The 19,524-nt window shown below is 47.6% G+C and overlaps 6 protein-coding genes across 6 annotated transcripts; 4 read left to right on the top strand and 2 right to left on the bottom strand.

Moving 5' to 3' along the window:
- Positions 1–660: 660 nt before the first annotated feature.
- Positions 661–2,200, bottom strand: GLAREA_11171 (uncharacterized protein; the record flags this gene model as incomplete). The annotated part of the gene is made up of 2 exons (XM_008079360.1): positions 661–2,034; positions 2,081–2,200. 2 exons carry the CDS (start codon positions 2,198–2,200, stop codon positions 661–663), a joined length of 1,494 nt encoding a protein of 497 aa, XP_008077551.1.
- A 1,184-nt stretch (positions 2,201–3,384) lies between these two features.
- On the top strand, positions 3,385–4,475 carry GLAREA_11170 (uncharacterized protein; the record flags this gene model as incomplete). The annotated part of the gene is made up of 2 exons (XM_008079359.1): positions 3,385–4,213; positions 4,264–4,475. The coding sequence occupies 2 exons, from the start codon at positions 3,385–3,387 to the stop codon at positions 4,473–4,475; spliced, it is 1,041 nt and encodes a 346-aa protein (XP_008077550.1).
- Positions 4,476–5,112: 637 nt separating this feature from the next.
- On the top strand, positions 5,113–6,112 carry GLAREA_11169 (Mitochondrial carrier; the record flags this gene model as incomplete). The annotated part of the gene is made up of 3 exons (XM_008079358.1): positions 5,113–5,700; positions 5,752–5,980; positions 6,033–6,112. The coding sequence occupies 3 exons, from the start codon at positions 5,113–5,115 to the stop codon at positions 6,110–6,112; spliced, it is 897 nt and encodes a 298-aa protein (XP_008077549.1).
- A 3,924-nt stretch (positions 6,113–10,036) lies between these two features.
- GLAREA_11168 (uncharacterized protein) lies at positions 10,037–11,417 on the top strand (the record flags this gene model as incomplete). The annotated part of the gene is made up of 3 exons (XM_008079357.1): positions 10,037–10,089; positions 10,213–10,837; positions 10,890–11,417. 3 exons carry the CDS (start codon positions 10,037–10,039, stop codon positions 11,415–11,417), a joined length of 1,206 nt encoding a protein of 401 aa, XP_008077548.1.
- Positions 11,418–12,872: 1,455 nt separating this feature from the next.
- On the bottom strand, positions 12,873–15,279 carry GLAREA_11167 (Kelch motif; the record flags this gene model as incomplete). The annotated part of the gene is made up of 4 exons (XM_008079356.1): positions 12,873–13,015; positions 13,072–13,841; positions 13,892–14,819; positions 14,871–15,279. 4 exons carry the CDS (start codon positions 15,277–15,279, stop codon positions 12,873–12,875), a joined length of 2,250 nt encoding a protein of 749 aa, XP_008077547.1.
- A 694-nt stretch (positions 15,280–15,973) lies between these two features.
- GLAREA_11166 (WD40 repeat-like protein) lies at positions 15,974–17,813 on the top strand (the record flags this gene model as incomplete). The annotated part of the gene is made up of 2 exons (XM_008079355.1): positions 15,974–17,642; positions 17,692–17,813. 2 exons carry the CDS (start codon positions 15,974–15,976, stop codon positions 17,811–17,813), a joined length of 1,791 nt encoding a protein of 596 aa, XP_008077546.1.
- Positions 17,814–19,524: the final 1,711 nt, after the last annotated feature.

The raw sequence follows: 19,524 nt of genomic DNA, 5'->3' as shown, positions 1-19,524 counted from the left end.
ACGAGCTCCATCTCATCTTTCCTTGCCCAATCGAGCAGCCTAAAGAGTCCGCATATGAACATTATGCATCTTTTCGATCCAGAGCAGGTTCCCCGTTCGTCCACCCATCTTCAACGTATGTTATGCATGAATTTCGGAGATGAAACGTACTATTTTCATCACTACGATACGGGCCGTCATTGACACGCCATTACCGCCCGACACTTGACCCCCACCAAACGTCGCCATAATGAGATGAACTTCTATCTTCTAGAAGTACGTTCCTCGATGGTCTGGGAACAATTTCTGCGTAAAATCCGTAGTGGACGGAAGTCGTGCACGTGAATCTTGTTCTGAAGAAGAATCGCTCCCTTTCAATCAGTTACAAAGTAATAATAGTCAGGCCCTCACTCTGGACTGCATGCCTCGTCAATCGACCTTGCAATCAACGGTAAGTCTATGTATCTGTCTTCTCTCTTGGGTTTTCCACCTTACCTTTCGACATCTGATGTTCTGATTGTCTTGTTTCTTCTCATGCGAGTTTCGTCAAGTCGAATAAGCCTACACCGTTGAATACGCAAGTTGGAAAACCAAAACATTTTACATCTTGCTCACGCTGTGAAAATGTAGCCGCTTAGCATATTGTAACGTCAATTCAAGCCATGTCTACATTTCTCTGTTCTATAATTTGACAGATATGTCATAGGCGTCTAACCCTATTGCCAGACCCGTCACTACGGATGCGTATGCAAACAATATTACCATAGCCTCTATCTCACCCACGTTTAATGTAGGTACTGTCAGGTTGACAAGCCCCGTCAGCAGGTTGGCTGCGAGGAAGACAGCTAACCCATTCCTGTTATATGCTTCAAAAACTCGACTACTAGATGCCTCATAAGTCTCGGCTTCGGTCTTCGCGTCTGTACTCTGGTGGGCTTGAGGAAAGAAGATCGTCTCCACAAGACAGAAAGCTGTTATTTGACAAGAATTGAAGGCGCATATCCAGAAGAAGTATGGAAGGTTGGCCAGCCGACGAGATACAGTGAGGTTTAATCCGTAGTTATAACTAGACGTTATGGTGAAAAGGGATATCCAGACCGCACACCATGCCCCCAGAGTCAGTAAAAGTCTCTTGCGTTGCGCCGCACCGCTAGTGAGAGTCTTTGAGAGGCTTCGAGGAATAACTATCATGCCAGTGGACTGCCCCGCAAGAAATATGGCAAGGTACCCGAAGAAGCTGAAAATTCCTTCCCGGTTTTTGGAAAATAGATTATCTCTTGGCCCGGTCAAAACAAATGCTTTGAGATCTGTAAATTCCAAAGCAATCTGGTACAAAGAGCAGAGCATAATTCCCAGAGCAGCATATGAAGGTATTATCTGGAACGCTGACTGAAATATAGCCACGAAAGGGGGAAGGAACCCGAGTGTGAAAAAGAAGTTCCAGTGTACCCCATATTCCGTGACGTGCTCTGCGTAATCCAACCCTTTCACAGTATAAAGTCTAATAAATCCCAATACGAGTAGTGGGAGGGAGTGGCGCAATGATCGAGAAAGTCGTGTCAAGACAGGCGTAGTTTTGCCAGCCAGTTTCTCCTTCAAGAGCGGTCTTGCTGCTACGATCCCGGCAGAAAACACGAATGATCCCACACCCACATCCATGAGTGAGGTGCCCCAATTCTCAACCTTGGCGAATCGTCGTGGAAATATTCGAAAATCAACCGCAAGAATAGCGATGCATGTTGTGATCATCATGGCCCCTCGGTAGATGGTAAGAAACGGCTTCTTTGGCAGAGGTGTTTGAGGCTCAGAGTCTTTCGCAAGTTTCCGCGGAGGAGGCTTCTGCTTCCTGACTGGTGATGGTTTGGGAATAGCGTATACCATAATGACTGGGGCGAGTAAAAGAATGCTGAGAAGAAGTGGTTTGTCCGAATAAAGCGTGAACGCAAGCAGGATAGCTCCGACATTTAACAGGAAATCGACAGCAAATGCTAATGGTGTATACGGCTTGAAGAACGACAGTCGGGATTGAAGAGCTGCCCAGCAGACGAGTGCCACCTATTCGCAGTCAGATACCATCACAACAACTGGGAATTGCACCTACAGGGGAAACAGCAGTAACGAGGTTGATTTCTGAAATTGAACCGCCAGTCAAGTTAGAAACAAAATCCTCTTTCAGAGCTTTGTAGCTCGCAGCCATGGCTGCTTCAGCTGCCCGAGACATGTTTGTACGGAATTGAGCGTGGAGCTCAAACAGAAATATTCAAAGCCTGAAGCACATAAGTCCAGTTGTCCAGAAGCTATGCCAGTGGCAGAAAGACAGACGCAGGGGCAATTTGATCCACTTTCTTACACCGCTTTATCTCCATGAACCCCCACTTCGATGGATCTCGCTCTCTCACTCTTGCTACCTCCCACTACCTATCCCTTCCTTCAGGTCTTGCGTGCAGATGCAACTCGTTAACGGCTATGGTCTAGCCACGGGCAAACAATACGCTTCCAATAGTTTACCGTTGGGTTGTCCATATCTTGACGAACATGGCAAAACTTACGGCCAGTCACATTCCCAGCCGCGGTACGTCACTGTCTCGGTTGGTACCCAAAGGCTTTAGGAATGTTCTTTGTATGCACGTTTCAACAACTGCATGGCAAACGGGAGGCTGAGACTCTGACTTCCGGTTGTCACAACAGCTAGCTCGATCAAATGTAGCTCTAGCCAGTCCAGCCTAGTCCGTAGATACCTTCTCGGGTTCCCATATATGCCTACGCAAGTTGGTTCTTTACCCTCCAAATTACCTCACTCCTGCATCAAGTAGTAAGAGGCATTTGCCATTCGAGGACCAGTCTTTTCTTTGTCTGGTCTTCTTCTTTTGATGTTCAGAGGGAGGACGATTGGAGGCTTCGTCACAAAAGGGCCAGCATCTAGTCCGAGGTAGAAATGATTCATTGTGAGACTCGCTCATGCAACTGATACATTGAAAATCTTGTCCACAAACTCATTTCTCTTTGTTTTGCTATTGCATAGCCGGCGCATTTGTCAGGTACATTTCAAACAACTGCAGTGCGTTTGATTTCTTTGTGCCAATTTCTACATCTTCAGGCCCCCGGCTCGTCCACCACTTCTGACAATTCACATTCCAACCCTGCATATGCCTATTTATATAGCAGAGTTTACTCCCATCCTACCCTCACGATTTTGATTTTTCAAACACTCAGTTTGGCTAGAACCACGATCATAGTTCTTACTGGTCCGAAAACTACTTCTTCTCAGCTCGTGCGTGAGCTAGCATATACGAAGCCACACCACGAGGAAGCATCTTGAGAGCTCTGGTCACAGGCTCTCATTATCTCGAACAACCGTCCTTATCATTTGGTACAACCATCTTCACGTTTCTGTGTCAGCCTGCTATGGCTGCTTCCACCGTCATGGGCGTTAGAGCATTGGGCCACGAGAAGCCAAGTCTTCTTGAGTCCGATCATCCTGTCAAACGTCGAGGGCCGTCGATCAATATCTACAGCACATCCAAAAATTCGGAAATCTGCTTGCCGAGTCCTAGTATTCTTGCAGCGCAGGCTTTTTACATTCAACAAAAAGCATACAAAGCTCCTATCACCCCTCCAGAGCCTGAAAACACCACTCGAAAGGCTCAAGAAGTTTGGCAAATTCAGTCTGCCGTACCCTCCTCACCAGACATTGCATCGACTCTGGAGCAGTTCAAAATCTCAGCTCGTTCTACCCCCGAGTCTCCGGATAATGATAATACCACTTCGCTGGTTCCTCCACGTCGACAGTCTGTGGCGACGACCGCAGCCGACGTTCCTTTCCTTTACATTCACAGCCATCTTCGAACTTGGGGTCAGACCTACCTCTCCAACAAGTCTTCTGCAGACGCATTTATCAATCCCATGGTGTCTCGCCGATTGTCAATGGTAATGATCCCCGAGTCTACATTACCTGACTCCCCAACTACCACAACGATTCGAGCGCGCGTCTTGCCGATCGACAAAAGCAGAAAACCATTTCTGTTGCGACGCCAATTTGATCTAACAGATCTCCGGGCAGCCATTCCACTGTCATCCGAAAGAAAGACTTTAGGTGGTGCTCCAGTCCGGCCGCGACGTTCTGGGAGAAATCGACGTGCTTCAACGCAGATGTTGTCTGCTAAAACGAGCCCTAAGGATAGAGATAGCCTCAAGACTCCTCTGTCTCGGCTCGGGTCAGGACCTACACCCATTCGTAAGTTCATTCCAATCCTATCGATGAATATACACTGATTCCTAGCATAGATGTGACATACGCGCTTCACTTCCTTCCCGTTCTTGCCGCACTGCTCCTATCTGGCCACGTCCGAAAAGGCGATACAATTGACCTTCCGTTGCCAAATCCGGACTCGTGGGCAGAAGTAGTAGGATGGGTTTATACTGGCAACCCGGTGGCGCTCAGTGATGGAGCTCGAGAGAATGTTGAGTACCTCGGCGGCGTTGTTGAGGGAGCTTGAATGATTCCAGAAGCGAGCGCTGGAGACTACTGGTTGAATTTCTTACTTCTCAAAGTTGTTTTCGTGGTGGTTTTTTTTGCGCTCTTATGTTAACGATTGAAATGAGGATGAAATATTGTGTTTCAGAATGTTTTAATAATGAGGGTAACAAAGCCAGAGCATGCATCGTTTGTCTTATTTTTACTTCAAGATGTTGACTGCCGAAAATTGGTGAAGTCAATATGTACGTGTTGCTTTCTGAAGCGAAGAAATGAAGTGTCCGAGATAGTATTAAGTTGATTAGTTCAATATCAGGTTGCGTTAGCTATATCTTTTATCTATCGCGGGACTTCTTATAATGACTTTTACTCCGGGTGGAGTCAGACTGTGATAGAGACTCATCTCGTACGTCCACGCTACCTCACGTACAACATCCACTGACCTCTGTTGCCCCATAGTATCGAAAAACTTGAGTTTCGACTGATTATTGAGCTCCGCTGAAATTCTAGTCAAGAGGAGTCGTTTTCATATCCTCGTATCCTCGGCTCTCGGCAAAATTTAAGGAGAACCAAGCCGTAGACAGCCGTACGTCATGGCACTATTCTCCTATCCAAAAACGTTTAATAATTGAAAAGCATGACCGACATAAATATAAACGATGAGCGAGAAGCAGCAAAAGCCGAAAGTGCCAGTGGTAGTTTCGCTAATCTCAGGCGGCATAGCAGGTGGAGTGGAAGCATCCCTGACCTATCCCTTCGAATTCGCCAAAACCAGAGCACAACTTCGCCATGAGCCCGGCGTTCCATCACCACGGAACCCATTCGCGGTAGTTCTCAAAACCTACCAAAATGAAGGGCTGCGTGCTCTGTATAAAGGGTGCGGGGCGTTGGTGGTGGGCAGCATAGCGAAGGATGCGGTACGGTTTATGAGTTTTGATGCGATCAAGAATTCATTTAAAGATCATGAGACGGGGGCGTTGACACCTGCTAGAAACATGCTTGCGGGAATGAGCGCTGGGGTTGTGGCTAGTATTTTTGCGGTGACGCCTACGGAGAGGGTCAAGACGGCGTTGATTGATGATGCGAGGGGAGCGAAACGATATCATTCTGCGGGTCATGCTGTCCGTTTGATTCTGCGTGAGGATGGACCTGTTGGTCTTTATCGCGGGTTTGCTGGGACAACTTTGAAGCAGGCGTCGGCTACGAGCTTCAGGATGGGGAGTTATAATATTATAAAAGATTTTCAGGTACTTGGTTTCGAACCGCTGATGGGTTCTCAATACTAAGTTCAAGTCCAGGAAGCCAGAGGGATCCCTCAGAATACAGTAGCAAACTTCGTTAACGGCAGCATTGCTGGTGTAATAACCACATTATTCACGCAACCTTTCGATACAGTGAAGACTAGAAGTCAAGCTTCCACTGTAACGACAACAGCAGAAGCAGTAAAGTCTATCTTGAAAGATGGCGGGATTGCAGGCTTCTGGAGGGGGACAATCATGAGACTAGGGAGGACGGTATTTAGTGGCGGTAACTTTATCCCAAGTGCAACTTTATGGAATATCATCACTGACTTTGATAGGTATCTTGTTCACCACCGCTGAAGCGGTGTCTAAGATTTTGACGCCAATGGTAGGTACTGTGGAAGACATTCAAGCGTAAACTGTAAGTATATCACTTAGACGGCTACGATCTAGATTAGAATTATAAGCGACCTCTGATGAAGAGAGGACGGACCCAAACTCAGTTACATCACGTTGCGTGACGAATTCATTTTTCACTATAGTATATAAGACCTGAAGCTCTTTGCTGTACTAGTTATAGCGAATCACAAAATCATGCGGCTCAAAATGACAGATCTCTAGTCTAATACAAGGAAGAGTCTGAAATACAGTATGAAGACTCAAGTTTCCAAGCGGAGATATTTACGCACGATCTTTCAGGTACAAGAACAGGAGCTTCGCTTTGGCAGACACTGTCACTTGTCTAAAGCAAGACCAGCAAGCATCACTTGACATTCCCAACACTTAGACACTCTCATAGATTCCCAATTGCGAATTATTAACTCCAGCGGGAATAACTAGAAACTATCTTGTTCGTCAATCTGGTTCGAGAAGGTCGAATTGTTTGTCTTCAAACTAATTAAAGACAAGTGTGTATTTTGAGTGCTAACAGTCTATTTAAGTAACATTGTCATCAAACTTGATGTTTAATGTAATATCATCAGCCAATGCTGACACCAGTAACCAACTTGTTGAAAGAGGACAAGTCAAATTAAAAATGATATTGGAATGTTTAAGAGAGAAATAATCAAGTTTGTAATGAAAATTCAAAGCAATTAACTCGGTATTATGCTCAAACCCTGTGCCAGAGGCTTTTTGGCCATGTCCAAGTTGTTTGTGGGTGCAGATGGGTTCATTCTAGACGCAAAGGAGTAAAAATCCTTCAAAATTTCCAAGCGAACCATAAACCACCCGCAGTCACCCATACATAGTGCTCACCTATACATAGCGCTCAGATGTAAAAGTCTGTCAAATGTTGTTAGCTTCCATGATGACCAGTACTTTATTCAAAGCGTACACCCTGTCGACAAAGTCACCCAGGTGCGTTGTTGCGGCAAAGTTAAAGATCCACCAGGATATACACCAATTCAGTGGACACCTTCTAAGCACAACTTCTGTTTAGCTATTGTGAGATATCACGAATAGTCGAGTCCTCGCCGGAAATTTGGTTTCTTCGGAACCTTAACGAAGAACCTATATATCTGATAATCGGCAATATTTTAATAGTTTTAGTTATCTCAATAAGTGCTGAAAGTAAATATCGTACCGTTCTCCAGACTATACTCTCCATTCGAAGACTAGTTGCAAGTTTTATGGTATGTATTTGGTTGATTTATACCCATTTTGCTATTTCAAGCTGCAAAGTTGTGTTCCACGTTATAGCGCTGGTTTGCTGTGTAAAGACATTAGTATTATCAAATTGCAACGAAGTACATTCTAGCTCCACTAAAGGTCAAACCCACCAAAGGTGCTCGACTCTTTACTGTAGAACATTCAATAACAGAGATCTGAGATCACGAAAAGCCATAGTTTTGAAATTTAATGCCCGTCAAACTTCACAGTTGGATTTAAATGGAGAACTGAAAACCTAACTTAAGTTTTTGAAGCCTCTTATTGATCGTTCGTAATAATAGCGACTCTCGCCCAGTCCGTGGATGCTACTCATCTATACTATATCTATTTGAGAAAAGAGCTATTAACAGGATTATGAAAGACTCCGGTGCAAGCAGCAATGGCTACTTGTTGCAAAATCAGAGTACTATTGTTAATTGGTTACTTGCGCGTAGGAGCCTACAAGGTTTCAACTGATGATTCGAAGGAGTGCCAGAGGAGGCTACGATTTATTTTCTGTCTGAACAGATAGAATGTAATTTTATATCTACAACTTCAGTGGGAGCTTTCAGCACATTGAAAATAGTTTACAAGTAAGGGAAAATTCCATATGGAATGGAAATGAATCCTCACACCCTAACAAGTCTCGTCCGCTATGGTGCATGTTACGAAGCTATATTTATTGGCTTCCAACGAACCTACGAAAGGACCAAGTATGACGACTGCAGTAGGCATGTTCGAATGCTCCAGTTAACAAGCTTTCTCTCGAACAAAGACAGCACGGTCGTCAGCACTTCTCCACTACAGCACTGACGTGTGGCCTTTCGAAGCAACGAAGAATAGTACTAGCTTCGTCGTATGTGAGAACGATATTTATCCCTCTGCCCCAATGAGCTTGGACACACCGTGTTACAGGAAATGGGAGGATTTTGATCAGACGTATATGTTCTTCGTTGAGGTTCCGACGAAACCAAATTTCCGGCGAGGACTCGGCCATTCGTAATGTCTCACGTCCCATTTTCTTTTTCTGAACATTCGTAATCGGTGTCATTGAGAACGAATTCTGGGTGGCGGAAGTACAATGATTAATTGCCTCAACATGGTATATTTACAGTCCAAGAAACCGGTTGATGTAGGTGGAACTGGAATGCCGCACGCCGGTTGAACTTCTACGGTTCTATGAACAAGCTTTCGAGGGGGTTATTCCGTAGTCAGCATATTATTGAAATCGTACTCGCGCAGCCTATCTCCACCTAACAAGCTCCTACGGATGAATTAGTGCGGGTGGTGTGTGCTGAAGAACTGTTTCATGCTCGTGGCGTCCGTCCTTTCGTGGCGGCTGCCGGACTCCGGGAAAGAAGCTGAAATAGGTAAGGTTGGTTTCTAAACTCGCTGTCTGCTCTAGCCTGGGGATAGTGCAAAACACCCTGCTTTTGTCTCGAGCAAAAGCATGTTCTTGATTCAGAGATGTTCGACTCCAAATGCAGGTCTCGCCTGCTACGTTGTCCAAGACTTAGCGGATCTAAAGGAAGCCGTGAGTGATAAAAGGTCTGTACAAGTGAACTATACAGGTTCTCGATCGAAGCAAGGTGTACAATAATAGCACGATGATATTTGCGCATGCTATTATTACCGCGCACATGGCACGCAGGCTCGGATGGTAGGGATTTTCAAGATCCTCGTAGACCCCTGGGGCATGAACATGGGAAATGAGAGCTTCGCAAGGATGGAAGATACGCTGAAGTCTGTTTGGACTTCGAACGACAAGCGCCAAAATCTCCAATGCACCCCCTTCTATGAGGCTAATCTCCCTGATCGCCTCTTCATGATTGTCGAACACGTTTTTCTGGAGCAACGGAGGAATTGCAGGAACACAGGTCTGAGAATAAGATAGGGACAGAGACTATGGCTCTCAGAGTTCAAAGTTGCCCTAGTTACCAAGAACGGCTGCGTAGACTTTCGCGCCGAATTGTTTGAAGTGTTTCGCAGATTGAATTTCCATCAATCAGCATCACCGCGTGTGCCGAAACAACCTACTCCACGAGTTCCGCAGCCTCCGCACGTACACCGTACCCAACGGCCCCCCGAGAACGCTTCAGATCACCGAAACCGAAAAATCGAAGACATCTCGAGTTTCCAAATGCAAATCTCGACCCTGTCATTCCACGATGATGGCCGCTTTGCGAACTGGTATCGTGTTGTAACTGGCTCGCTAATCTGTCGATGGGAAGCACAACCATCCCATCGGAGCAGGAAGTTCATGCCAAGCTGATATCGTCGAGAGAGCGGTTAAACCTTCAGATGATAACTCAGCGTCTGATGTTTTCTGTCAGAAAGCGATCCTATGAGCAGGATAGTGGGGAGATCCGCGACAGGAGTGAGCTGGGACATGATACGATCGACTTCCCATGAGAATAAGATGCGCTTCGCTTCTGAGGGCTGGTGTAGGGGTAGGTCAGATACACACCAGTCTGAAAAGTCCAAGGTATATAACTCTCGTTCTTCCGCGAGTCCATTTCCTTCTTCATCCTCATCTTCATCCATTCTTTTCAGTTTGCTATACACTTTCGTTCAAGTTCTGTGAACTTTACATTCTTTACTATCCTTTGCACTTTTTCGATCCCGGCCGGTCCAACTTTTATACTTACTTCACTACACTTCCACGGTTTAATTCGTCCAATCCTTATTCAAGATGTTTTCCAGAACCGTCACTCTCGCCCTTCTTGCGGCTGTCGCTGAAGCTCGGTAGGCTGTTCTCTATTCCTCAACTTAATCCTGGAAGTCCATTGCTCAAGCCTTCACCTTGGTAATGACTTGAGGAGTTGTTTTCCGTTTTAATCAATGAAGCAAAGCTGACCACAATGTTAGTTTCGGACAAGAGCAAGGCAACGGTGCTATTACTGCTATCGGTGCTCTCACTGATCTCGGGACCTCTGGTCAAGCTGCCACTTTGGCAGGTGGCTCTATCCAGTTCCTTCTGGCTGCAGCCAATCCATGTGGCAAGCTTACCCAGGCCGATAACATCATCACCGAGCTAGGCAACTCTGATCGTGCTGTCGCTGCTGCTCGAGGACTCGTTGCTGCCGAGCAGAACTTCAACCCATTTGTTGTTTCTATCCCATCCATCTGCTCGGATCCTACTCTTCCAAAAAGCGCAGAGCTACGCGGTGTTGTTCCTCTCATCGACCCTGCTGTTGGAGGATCTGACACCGAAAACACACTCTCTGCTACATCCATCACTACTCCTTTCACCGCAGATGGATTGAGTGTCGCTCAGGTCATGGCTGCTCAGGGCTTCACCAACTTCACTGCCGTCGCTCTGGATGGATCGAAGAGCACCGTTGACGCTGGAGCTGCAGCTCCAGTAGTAGCCCCAGCTACCAATGCTACTGCTTCTTTCAGCAACTCTACTGCTGCCCCTACTGCCTCTGTCGACGCCTGTGGAGCGGTAGCCGCTGCCCCAACCACCCTCGCGACCGTCACACAAGCTGCTGTATGTATTTTAAAAATCATATAAACAGCGGAATTCAACTAACATGTAACAGACTGCAAGCACAGCCGCACCTGTCGCGACCGGAGCCGCTTCTACTGGAGGGGCCGTCAGAGATACTTCTACCTGCACAGGATCCGGACAAACACTCATCTGCACGGCTCCAGATGTTGGATCTGGTGCTATCTCTGACCCAGTGACCGGTACTTTCGAGGGATTCGCTGCCTCTTCTCTTGGTCTCGACTTTGGTCTCTGTGTCCCAACCATGAAATTCGAATTGGGCTTGAACGGTCGCTCGCCTACCGCCGGCACATTCCAAGCTGTTGATCCTCTTTGCAACAAGGGACAACAAGAAGCTCTCAACCCAGCGATCATCACCAACCGTATCAAGGATCAGCTTCTGAACGCTTGCGGTGCTTCCCAAGCCGCTAAGGATGCTGTTGCTGCCGCTGCCGCTCAAGTTGTTGCTGCTGGTACCCGAGATGCTACCACAGCTGACCTTTGGAACACAGCTCTCGGTTTCGCTGGAGCAAACACCAACCCTGACAACGCTCCTCAAACTGGCCTCGTTGGCCACACATAGGACATTCACCATGAATGATTCGTCTCACAGATGAACATGAAACCTTTAATTTACCTTGTACAAACACTTTGGCGGGAGCGAATAGGGAGGATATCCGTTGATGTATATATCGTGGTAGTGTGTGTAGTTAGTATTTTGAACGAATGTTTAATAGAGGTTCAAAAACACTTGGAGCTTCCCATCATGCTGATTAATGTACGTTGTGATTTACATCTGAACAAATTAGGAGATGCTCGGGTTAATGCGAGAATAAAGTCGAGTTTCAACAGAAATAGTCAAGTCTCTACGATAAGATGTGAGCATGTGCTTCTGATATCTCTAGAGTCTAGACACTGTGTCCCTGTAAAGAGACATTAAGACCTTAACCACACAATGCATCCCAAACAGCGACGAAAAGAGCGGCAAAGATGACATTAGTCCTCACATTTCTCATGGGCTTGGAATTTATCAAAGATCCCAAGAACTATATGCAAACTATCAACAGCAACTCGACGAAAAGGCAGTAGACACTTTGACTTGGAAGAATCTAGGCCCTGATGCCTTTCCAATTTATACCATGTTGTATATTTTATAGAGGATTAAATTACAAACCAACAAAACCTATCCTCACACTTACGTGATGACGCCGGTAAAAGCGTACTTCATCCAGGAAACGCCCGTTCCAGAAACTCAGCCAGGGCAACGAAAATCATCACCTTAGCACCCTCGCCCATGTGGCATCCTAAAACCCTCCATCTAAGTCCAACAAAAACATTTTAGCAAGACACATGATAAATACATCAACCGCCTGGGCACCATGTCTTGATATTCCCAGCGCCGTGGAATCTCATCGCATCCGCGTATTGTCGGCCAATCCTCATCTCTGATTCGACGACTGGGTAAATGCGAATGTTCGTTCCTGATTTCCTTACAGAGCAGGCCCTGGCGAGCCGGCTAGGCGTCGTGAAGAAGAATTGCACGAGGCGACCAACGGGTTGATATGATTCTGTAGCAGGCTGTTGAAGAGTAAGTGCATATTTCAAATAGGTCTGCAGATACTGCGCGCTGGCTTTCGCGAATCATGAAGAGCGTTGTTATCCACGAAATGTCGGTTAAATTGTGTGAACTTTGAAGTAATTCTGCAATAAGGATGCATCGAAGCCTGCACTGTAAGCTATCATGTGTCCCTATCTTGGCCGAGAAAGTCAAGCTTCTGCAGCTTCGACTTGGAAGTTTCCTCGTTGGGTTTTAGAAAATCACATTTCGCTCTTGTGGCATCCGCAAATAAAGTGATATTAATATATCGATATATTGTACACTCACCTATCTTCAAATCCACGCTTCGTAAGCAACATTCCTAAGCAATGCCCAGAATCTAATAAACCATCGCCTTGTCCAGGTATATTTCGCGCTCCTCGCGCGCCCATAACGCCTCTCCACACACGTGACCCCATCCTCAGTCATAATTTCATAATGTTAAGACATTTCCATTTCCTCGTTCTCGTCAGTTTCGGAACCGAGATGTTGCGTTTGATTGCTGCTGATACTGGCTTTGCGTGTGGCTCCCCCGAACCCAAATCGGGCTCCTCCCAGCCCACCAACGTATTCTAGTTCTTCACCTAAAACAAAGTATAAGTAAGTGATATCTCAATGGAACCAAGCTCCACCGACGTACCTCCAACAACACGTCCTTCCATATCAATTTCCTGAGAAAGTTCTACAAGCGCAGTACGGGGAAGTCGTAGGAACCCTTGAGTACGCACAACACGACCCCAATGAAGAAGACAAAAATTGGCGGCGCATCTTCGAAGCCACTCTTCATTTGCGATGCCAGCGCAATGCCATATGATGCAAGCATGGTCAACATCCAGCTCTTTCGAGAGTCTGTTCACACAGAGAAGTCGCAAGTGTGGAATGTTGTACATATCGGACAAGACCAGCAAGCCCGCAACATCATTCAAATCACCACAATCCCTCGGATTGATGCTGTCAGTGTAGAGGTAGTAAAGAAAAGCCTTGACAACTGTGTACGGGCTAGATATATGCATCTTTTTGGTGTGGAATTCGGCCATCTGGGCGTTGTAGAGTCGAGCAAAATGCGGCCAGCGTGCTTGTAAAATTAGTTTATGGACATGAATAGGCGGTGATGTAGTAGCATCAGGAGATAGCCAAGTTTCTTGTTGTTCATCAGTCCTCATCATGCTGGAACTCATTATTTCATCATCGTCCCAGTCGCCATCTTTCAGCGCTGTCACAGTAAAATCCGTTCCACTGCCAGTTTCTGGAGGTTGATTAAATAGCTTTGCAAGATCCTGGCCAAGGCCTTTTGATGTTGGCCTCACCGAGCGATCTGTTGAAGGTAGCCGAGACATCTCTGTCCGTGATTCAGGTGTCAAACTATTTCCCAACAAGCCGTACCGACGAAGGTCAATCTCCATGATGTCGCTGGATACTGTTTAGCAAACTGAAACGAAACGCAGCTATTTACTACTTACCTAAGGTATTCCTCAAAACCACCTGGACCTAAGTCTGTAGCAGTTGGATCTGTAGGACATCCAAGAAGCCAGGCCTTTGTGCCCTCTTCATTCATCGTGCAATAATGCCATCGGTATCCAGGCTTGAAAATTTCTCGGCCTTCTGCTAACTTCTGCCATCGAAGAGTGTCGAGTTCTAAAGATGATAAGCAGCACTCCTGTGGAGTTATGGTAGCAGCTGGCGTCACAAAATCTAAAAGAGTGCCAGACGTATAAACGTGAAAATGCATTCCAGATCCTTGTGCGGGTACGTTGGGGCCAGACAAGAATTTTAGTGACGAGATAGCTCCAGGCGCGACGGGTGGGGAAGTTGTAAGTTGGAACGAAGGTGGATTGACCTGCGCACTGCTTGAATTTGCTGCATACCCAGAACTCCCGACTGCGGGAGGAGGCGCCATGGCATAGGGCGCCCGTGGGGATCCGCCTCGACCGGATGATGTCTGTCTATCGAGAGATCCAAATGGAGGGGGAGAATCAAATGCCGGACTGCCTTTTAAATCCAACCACCATATATCCCCGATCTTGTCCATGTCCTCGCTAAGACCACCAAACACCCAGACTTTGTCGCCCCACAGATATGCTGAGTGATCAAATCTGCCGACAAATCTCCAAGCTCTAGACCATGTGAAGGTCTTCAAATCGAGATAACATATATCATCGAGAACGTAATTGTTGTGGCCGGTTATTCCACCAACTATGAAAAGCTTATCATCATGCAAAACTGCGGCATGTCGTGCTCGACCTTTTGGAACAGGACCAGACACGGTAGGCTGAGTCCAGTGCGCTGTCTTGAGGTCAAATATAATGAGATCTGAGAGGTAGGTCCGATGTTCGTTTTCGCCGCCAAAGATCAGCAGCTTATCGCCTTGATAGAGTGTAGCCGTGTGACCTGAGGATCTCCGTTAGGATTTGCATGAGCGAGAGGCTTTGGATAACTCACCCATTCGAACCCCAGGAATATCACCATAGTTGTCAACCAGACTCCACTGGTGACTGACCATGTCAAGTCGAAGGACATGGTTGTAAACTTCATCTGTATACTGATCAAATCCACCGAAAGCATAGATTTGATTGTTGCCACAGTAGGTCACTGAAGCATTAACCAAACAAGCTGGACGTTGACCTAAAGTTCTCGTAACTTTTGGACGGTAACTGTAACCTTCATTGGCGTGTCTGCCCTTGACTGGCGAATTCGGCATGAGGAAAGTATTGTTGGACGAGGCTGCCGAGCCAGGAGTGAGAGTCGTGCTGGATGAAGCTTGGAGGCCGCTTGAAACCTGTGATAACGAGGGTCCAGATCCAAAGATGGAGTGAGTAGCACCCGACGGAGTGGAAGGCGGTTGGGCCATGCCTGCAGATAGACTAGATCGTCATGCTAGGTCGTGGGATGATGCGCCAGGTGTCGAGGACTTGGTGCTCGTCTACAGCAATGAGTTTCTAAGACAATTCCGCAGGTGAAAGGTACGATATCGAGTAGAGCTGAGGTGAGATGAGGCCATTCACAAAAGTTGTGATGCGGTCGAGCCTCGAAATGTTGCGTCCAATAGCACAATACCAAGGCGGAAGGGAGGGGCACGAGCCAAAAAAAGCCCACCACGCATGCAGCCTCAGGCACATATTGGGGCAGCGACGAGTTTCTGTAGCAACCAGACTGTTTACAGAACTCCTCAAATAGAGCAACCGACCTCGACGAACTCTCCTTCCTTCCTTCTTCATGCACATTAGCAACTCTACAAACCCGCCTCCATCCTTCTCTCTACCATCTTCCACCTCTCCATCACACACAAACACACATTATTCCAACCTTCTGCAAATACTTCAAGTCCACTAGATCATCTGCTCAGCAGCCTTGATCGCCTCCGACTACAGTGTTTCTTCACGAAGGCACTTCGATATATCGAGCACAAACACGAACTTACTAACCAAACACATCCAGGAACCATTAGATTGACTCTCTTGGAGCTCATTCGATATAACGAACCTCTTATCATCGATCGATACATTTATTTGTCTTTCGACCGAGATCATACCTGATATTACAACATGGCAACTGTAGTATCAACCCCATTAAAGTCCCATGCGGGACTTTTCTCCACACGTACCGCTGGCGGACGTATGCCATTAACCCCCTCGCCTCGCACACGCACGGCAGCAATGTCGAACAACAACTCATCACCGTTCACACCGGAGAGAAAGACAGTGGACAATGAGAGGGTGGCTACCAAGTCGGTGTACGGTGGAAATCTATCATCACACTTCACAAAAGCTACATCAAGAACATCGCACCGGGACTCGCCAAAGTCCAACATCGCCAAGGGTGTACAAACACCTCGTCGTGCCTTGGAGCTCGGCGTCTCTGACTTCGCGCTTACTGGCACTGGATGCAAGACACCAAGCAGCAGCCGATCCCGCAAGGGCCCGCTTCGTCAAAAGTCAACCAAGACTACGCTCTCTTATGGCGATCGCTTCATCCCAAACAGAACCGCAAGCTCAGCACTTGCTAACGTCGGATCTGGAAAGCTCGACGTGGGAGAAAAGAGACCAAAGTCAAGCACTGGCGAGAACTCAGCAGTTCTGGCATCAGCTGTCGATGATGCTCTTGCAGCTCTCGGCTCCTTGACCCTGAACGATGATGAAGAGCCATCTACTTACTCTCGCCCATCACCAAACACTGTCGCTTACCAAGACTCATTGGCATCAGCTTGTGGTGTCTCCCTCAACCAACGCATTCTCGCATTCAAGCCAGCCGCACCAGAGTCCTCGAAGCCAGTTGATCTTCGCTCTCAATATAACCGACCCATCAAGAACGCCAGCGCAACATCTGCTCAGTTCAGACGCCGCGTAGCAACCGCCCCCGAGCGTGTCCTTGATGCCCCCGGTCTTGTTGATGACTATTATCTCAACTTGCTTGATTGGTCTTCCGGTAACCAGGTCGCCATTGGCCTCGAGCGCAACGTATATGTCTGGTCAGCAGAATCAGGAACCGTCAGCTCGCTCCTCGAGACCAGCCCTGACACTTATGTTAGCAGCGTCAAATGGTCCGGGGATGGAGCTTACGTGAGCGTAGGGCTGGGAACGGGTGAGGTTCAGATCTGGGACGTCGAGGAAGGGACCAAGCTCCGAAGCATGCACGGCCACGACACACGTGTTGGTGTCATGGGCTGGAACAAGCATACCCTCTCAACTGGTGCACGATCGGGACTCGTTTTCAACCACGATGTGCGAATTGCCCAACACAAAACTGCAGAGCTCGTCTCCCACACCTCAGAAGTCTGTGGTCTCGAGTGGCGCGCTGATGGTGCTCAACTTGCTACCGGCGGCAATGACAACCTCGTCTCAATCTGGGATGCTCGCTCCTTGGCCGTACCAAAGTTCACCAAGACCAACCACAAAGCTGCTGTCAAGGCCCTCAGCTGGTGCCCATGGCAACCAAACGTCCTCGCCACTGGAGGCGGTTCATACGATCGTCACATTCATTTCTGGAACACCACCACCGGTGCTCGTGTGAACAGCATCGACACTGGATCTCAAGTCACTTCTTTGAGATGGAGCCCACACTACCGTGAGATTGTCAGCACCAGTGGCTTCCCAGATAACTCAATCAGCATTTGGAGCTATCCAACTCTTGTGCGAAATGTCGAGATTCCTGCACACGAAACCAGGGTTCTCCACAGCTGCCTAAGCCCAGACGGACAAATGTTGGCTACAGCTGGTAAGTGATCTGTTCTTGTTTTCGCTGAATCTTCACTGACATATCACAGCTGCCGACGAGAGTTTGAAGTTCTGGAAGGTCTTTGAGAAGAAGGCTGGCGCTAGCTCCTCAGCTGGTGTTTCCGGCGCTTCTGGAAAAGCTGACATGGTCAAGCAAATGACCATCCGCTAAGCATTGAAAACCACTGGAAGAGTTGGTTATAGGCTTCGAAGAGCGAATGGTAAGTATCAAGGACGCATTTCCTCATTCTATTTGACTGTCAAATTTGGAAGCGAGGAGTTGGGGATTTTTTACGCTCTCTCAACGCCCACGGCCGAAAGTGCTTCACCTGGTGCGAGTTATGCCTTATGATGGATGTGACAATTGGAGAATTGTGATGATATTGCTGCTGGATGCACAACGATCTGGCTTTTTGATTTTTGTAGGAATTGTACATAGTAATATTGATCAACTGGCGTTATGGGAATATGCTGTTTCACCATTCATTGTGTGTTGACTGAATTGGGCGTGCCTTACCTCCCGTGTGTGAATCATAATAAGGCCAATGAGCGTTTGGCGACTTTGCTTTTCTTCCATTGGTAATACATTTGCTGTTAACCAGCACCAGAGGAAACTCCAAGAACTATTCTTTTCTGGATGTCTTAGCATGCCGTTCCTTTTGCCCTTCTCTCACCACTCCCATTGCGAGATCGCTGCCGAGGCTCTACGTTCTCTGGTACATGACGCTCCAATATTCCCAAGAACTTGTACGGGACACTCAGCGGCTGGTATTGTTCGCTCGAAGGGAAGATAATACGGCACGCCTCGTGGCAAGCCACATGGAACATGGAAACCAAGCGCGACCATGCACGACGAACATCAAGTTTGACGTGGGCTGCGACACACTTGTACGAGTGAGTATTTCACGACAACGATAGTAATACGGCACAAGTTGCGCTATCAAAAGAGGTGTATTGGGACCATTGATCGAACCCGGTTGTGTGTGAGCTCCCGGATGTAGAGAAGGGGGGCTTCGGCAAAATGGGCTCCAGTTCCAAATAAATATAAGTCTCAGTAGCTTCCCACCACCTGCAAAGTTGTTTGCTTGTATTCTCCACTAGCTCACCGACCACTGCACCTCGAGTTTGCTTCGGGCCCAGGTGATCATACCAAAATATCCTTTCAAGCCCTCTCACGGCTGCACGGAGCTTGATCATGCCAAGATCCCATCTGGCCAAGCACTTCGAGGCTGAGCCTCCTCCACCAACGTCGAGAATTTAGTTGTTGGTTTAAGAGCCGGGGAAACGAATGGGGTCCGGAGGCGAGAGGAGGCGAGAGGAGGCACAGTAGTCGCAGTGGTAATGTTTGTTGACTTTGAGATGCTTCCCCAAGTTCCCAACCCTTCCACGGGTTTTCTTCCTTGCCCCTATTCACACTTCGCATCAATATTTGAAAGTATTCGTTGGTAGCGCTGCTGACTGGCCATTCTCAGACGTGTTGTATCCACCAGATTGGCTCTGATTGCGCTCACATCAGCCCTGCATGGGAATACGTTGCTCGTAACCAAAAATGGCCGTCTTCGCTGTCGACCCCCGCTCGCTTGGAAGCTCACATTTATCCGGAATGTGAGTGGTGGTTACCGGCGTTACAGCGCAGGGGAGAGACTCATCTCGAACGCTGCGGCAGAGCAGCGCGGCCACATTTCTTCAAGGATAATCGAGATGGCCTCGCTTGGTCGCAAAGCCGGGGTAAAGAAGCGCCTGGCAGGCCAAATCGCAGGCCAGCTTGCGAACATGGCTGCGTGTCGCGACGAATGCCGTGCTGCTCTCAAAAAGTCGTACAAGGTGTGGAAGACTAGAGTCGAGAAGCCACTATATTTCCCATGATTAGACGACTCGGACGA

Source organism: Glarea lozoyensis, assembly GCF_000409485.1.
Source record: "Glarea lozoyensis ATCC 20868 chromosome Unknown GLAREA11, whole genome shotgun sequence".
NCBI classification, from domain to species: domain Eukaryota; kingdom Fungi; phylum Ascomycota; class Leotiomycetes; order Helotiales; family Helotiaceae; genus Glarea; species Glarea lozoyensis.
This window is presented reverse-complemented; position numbering and strand designations above follow the sequence as displayed.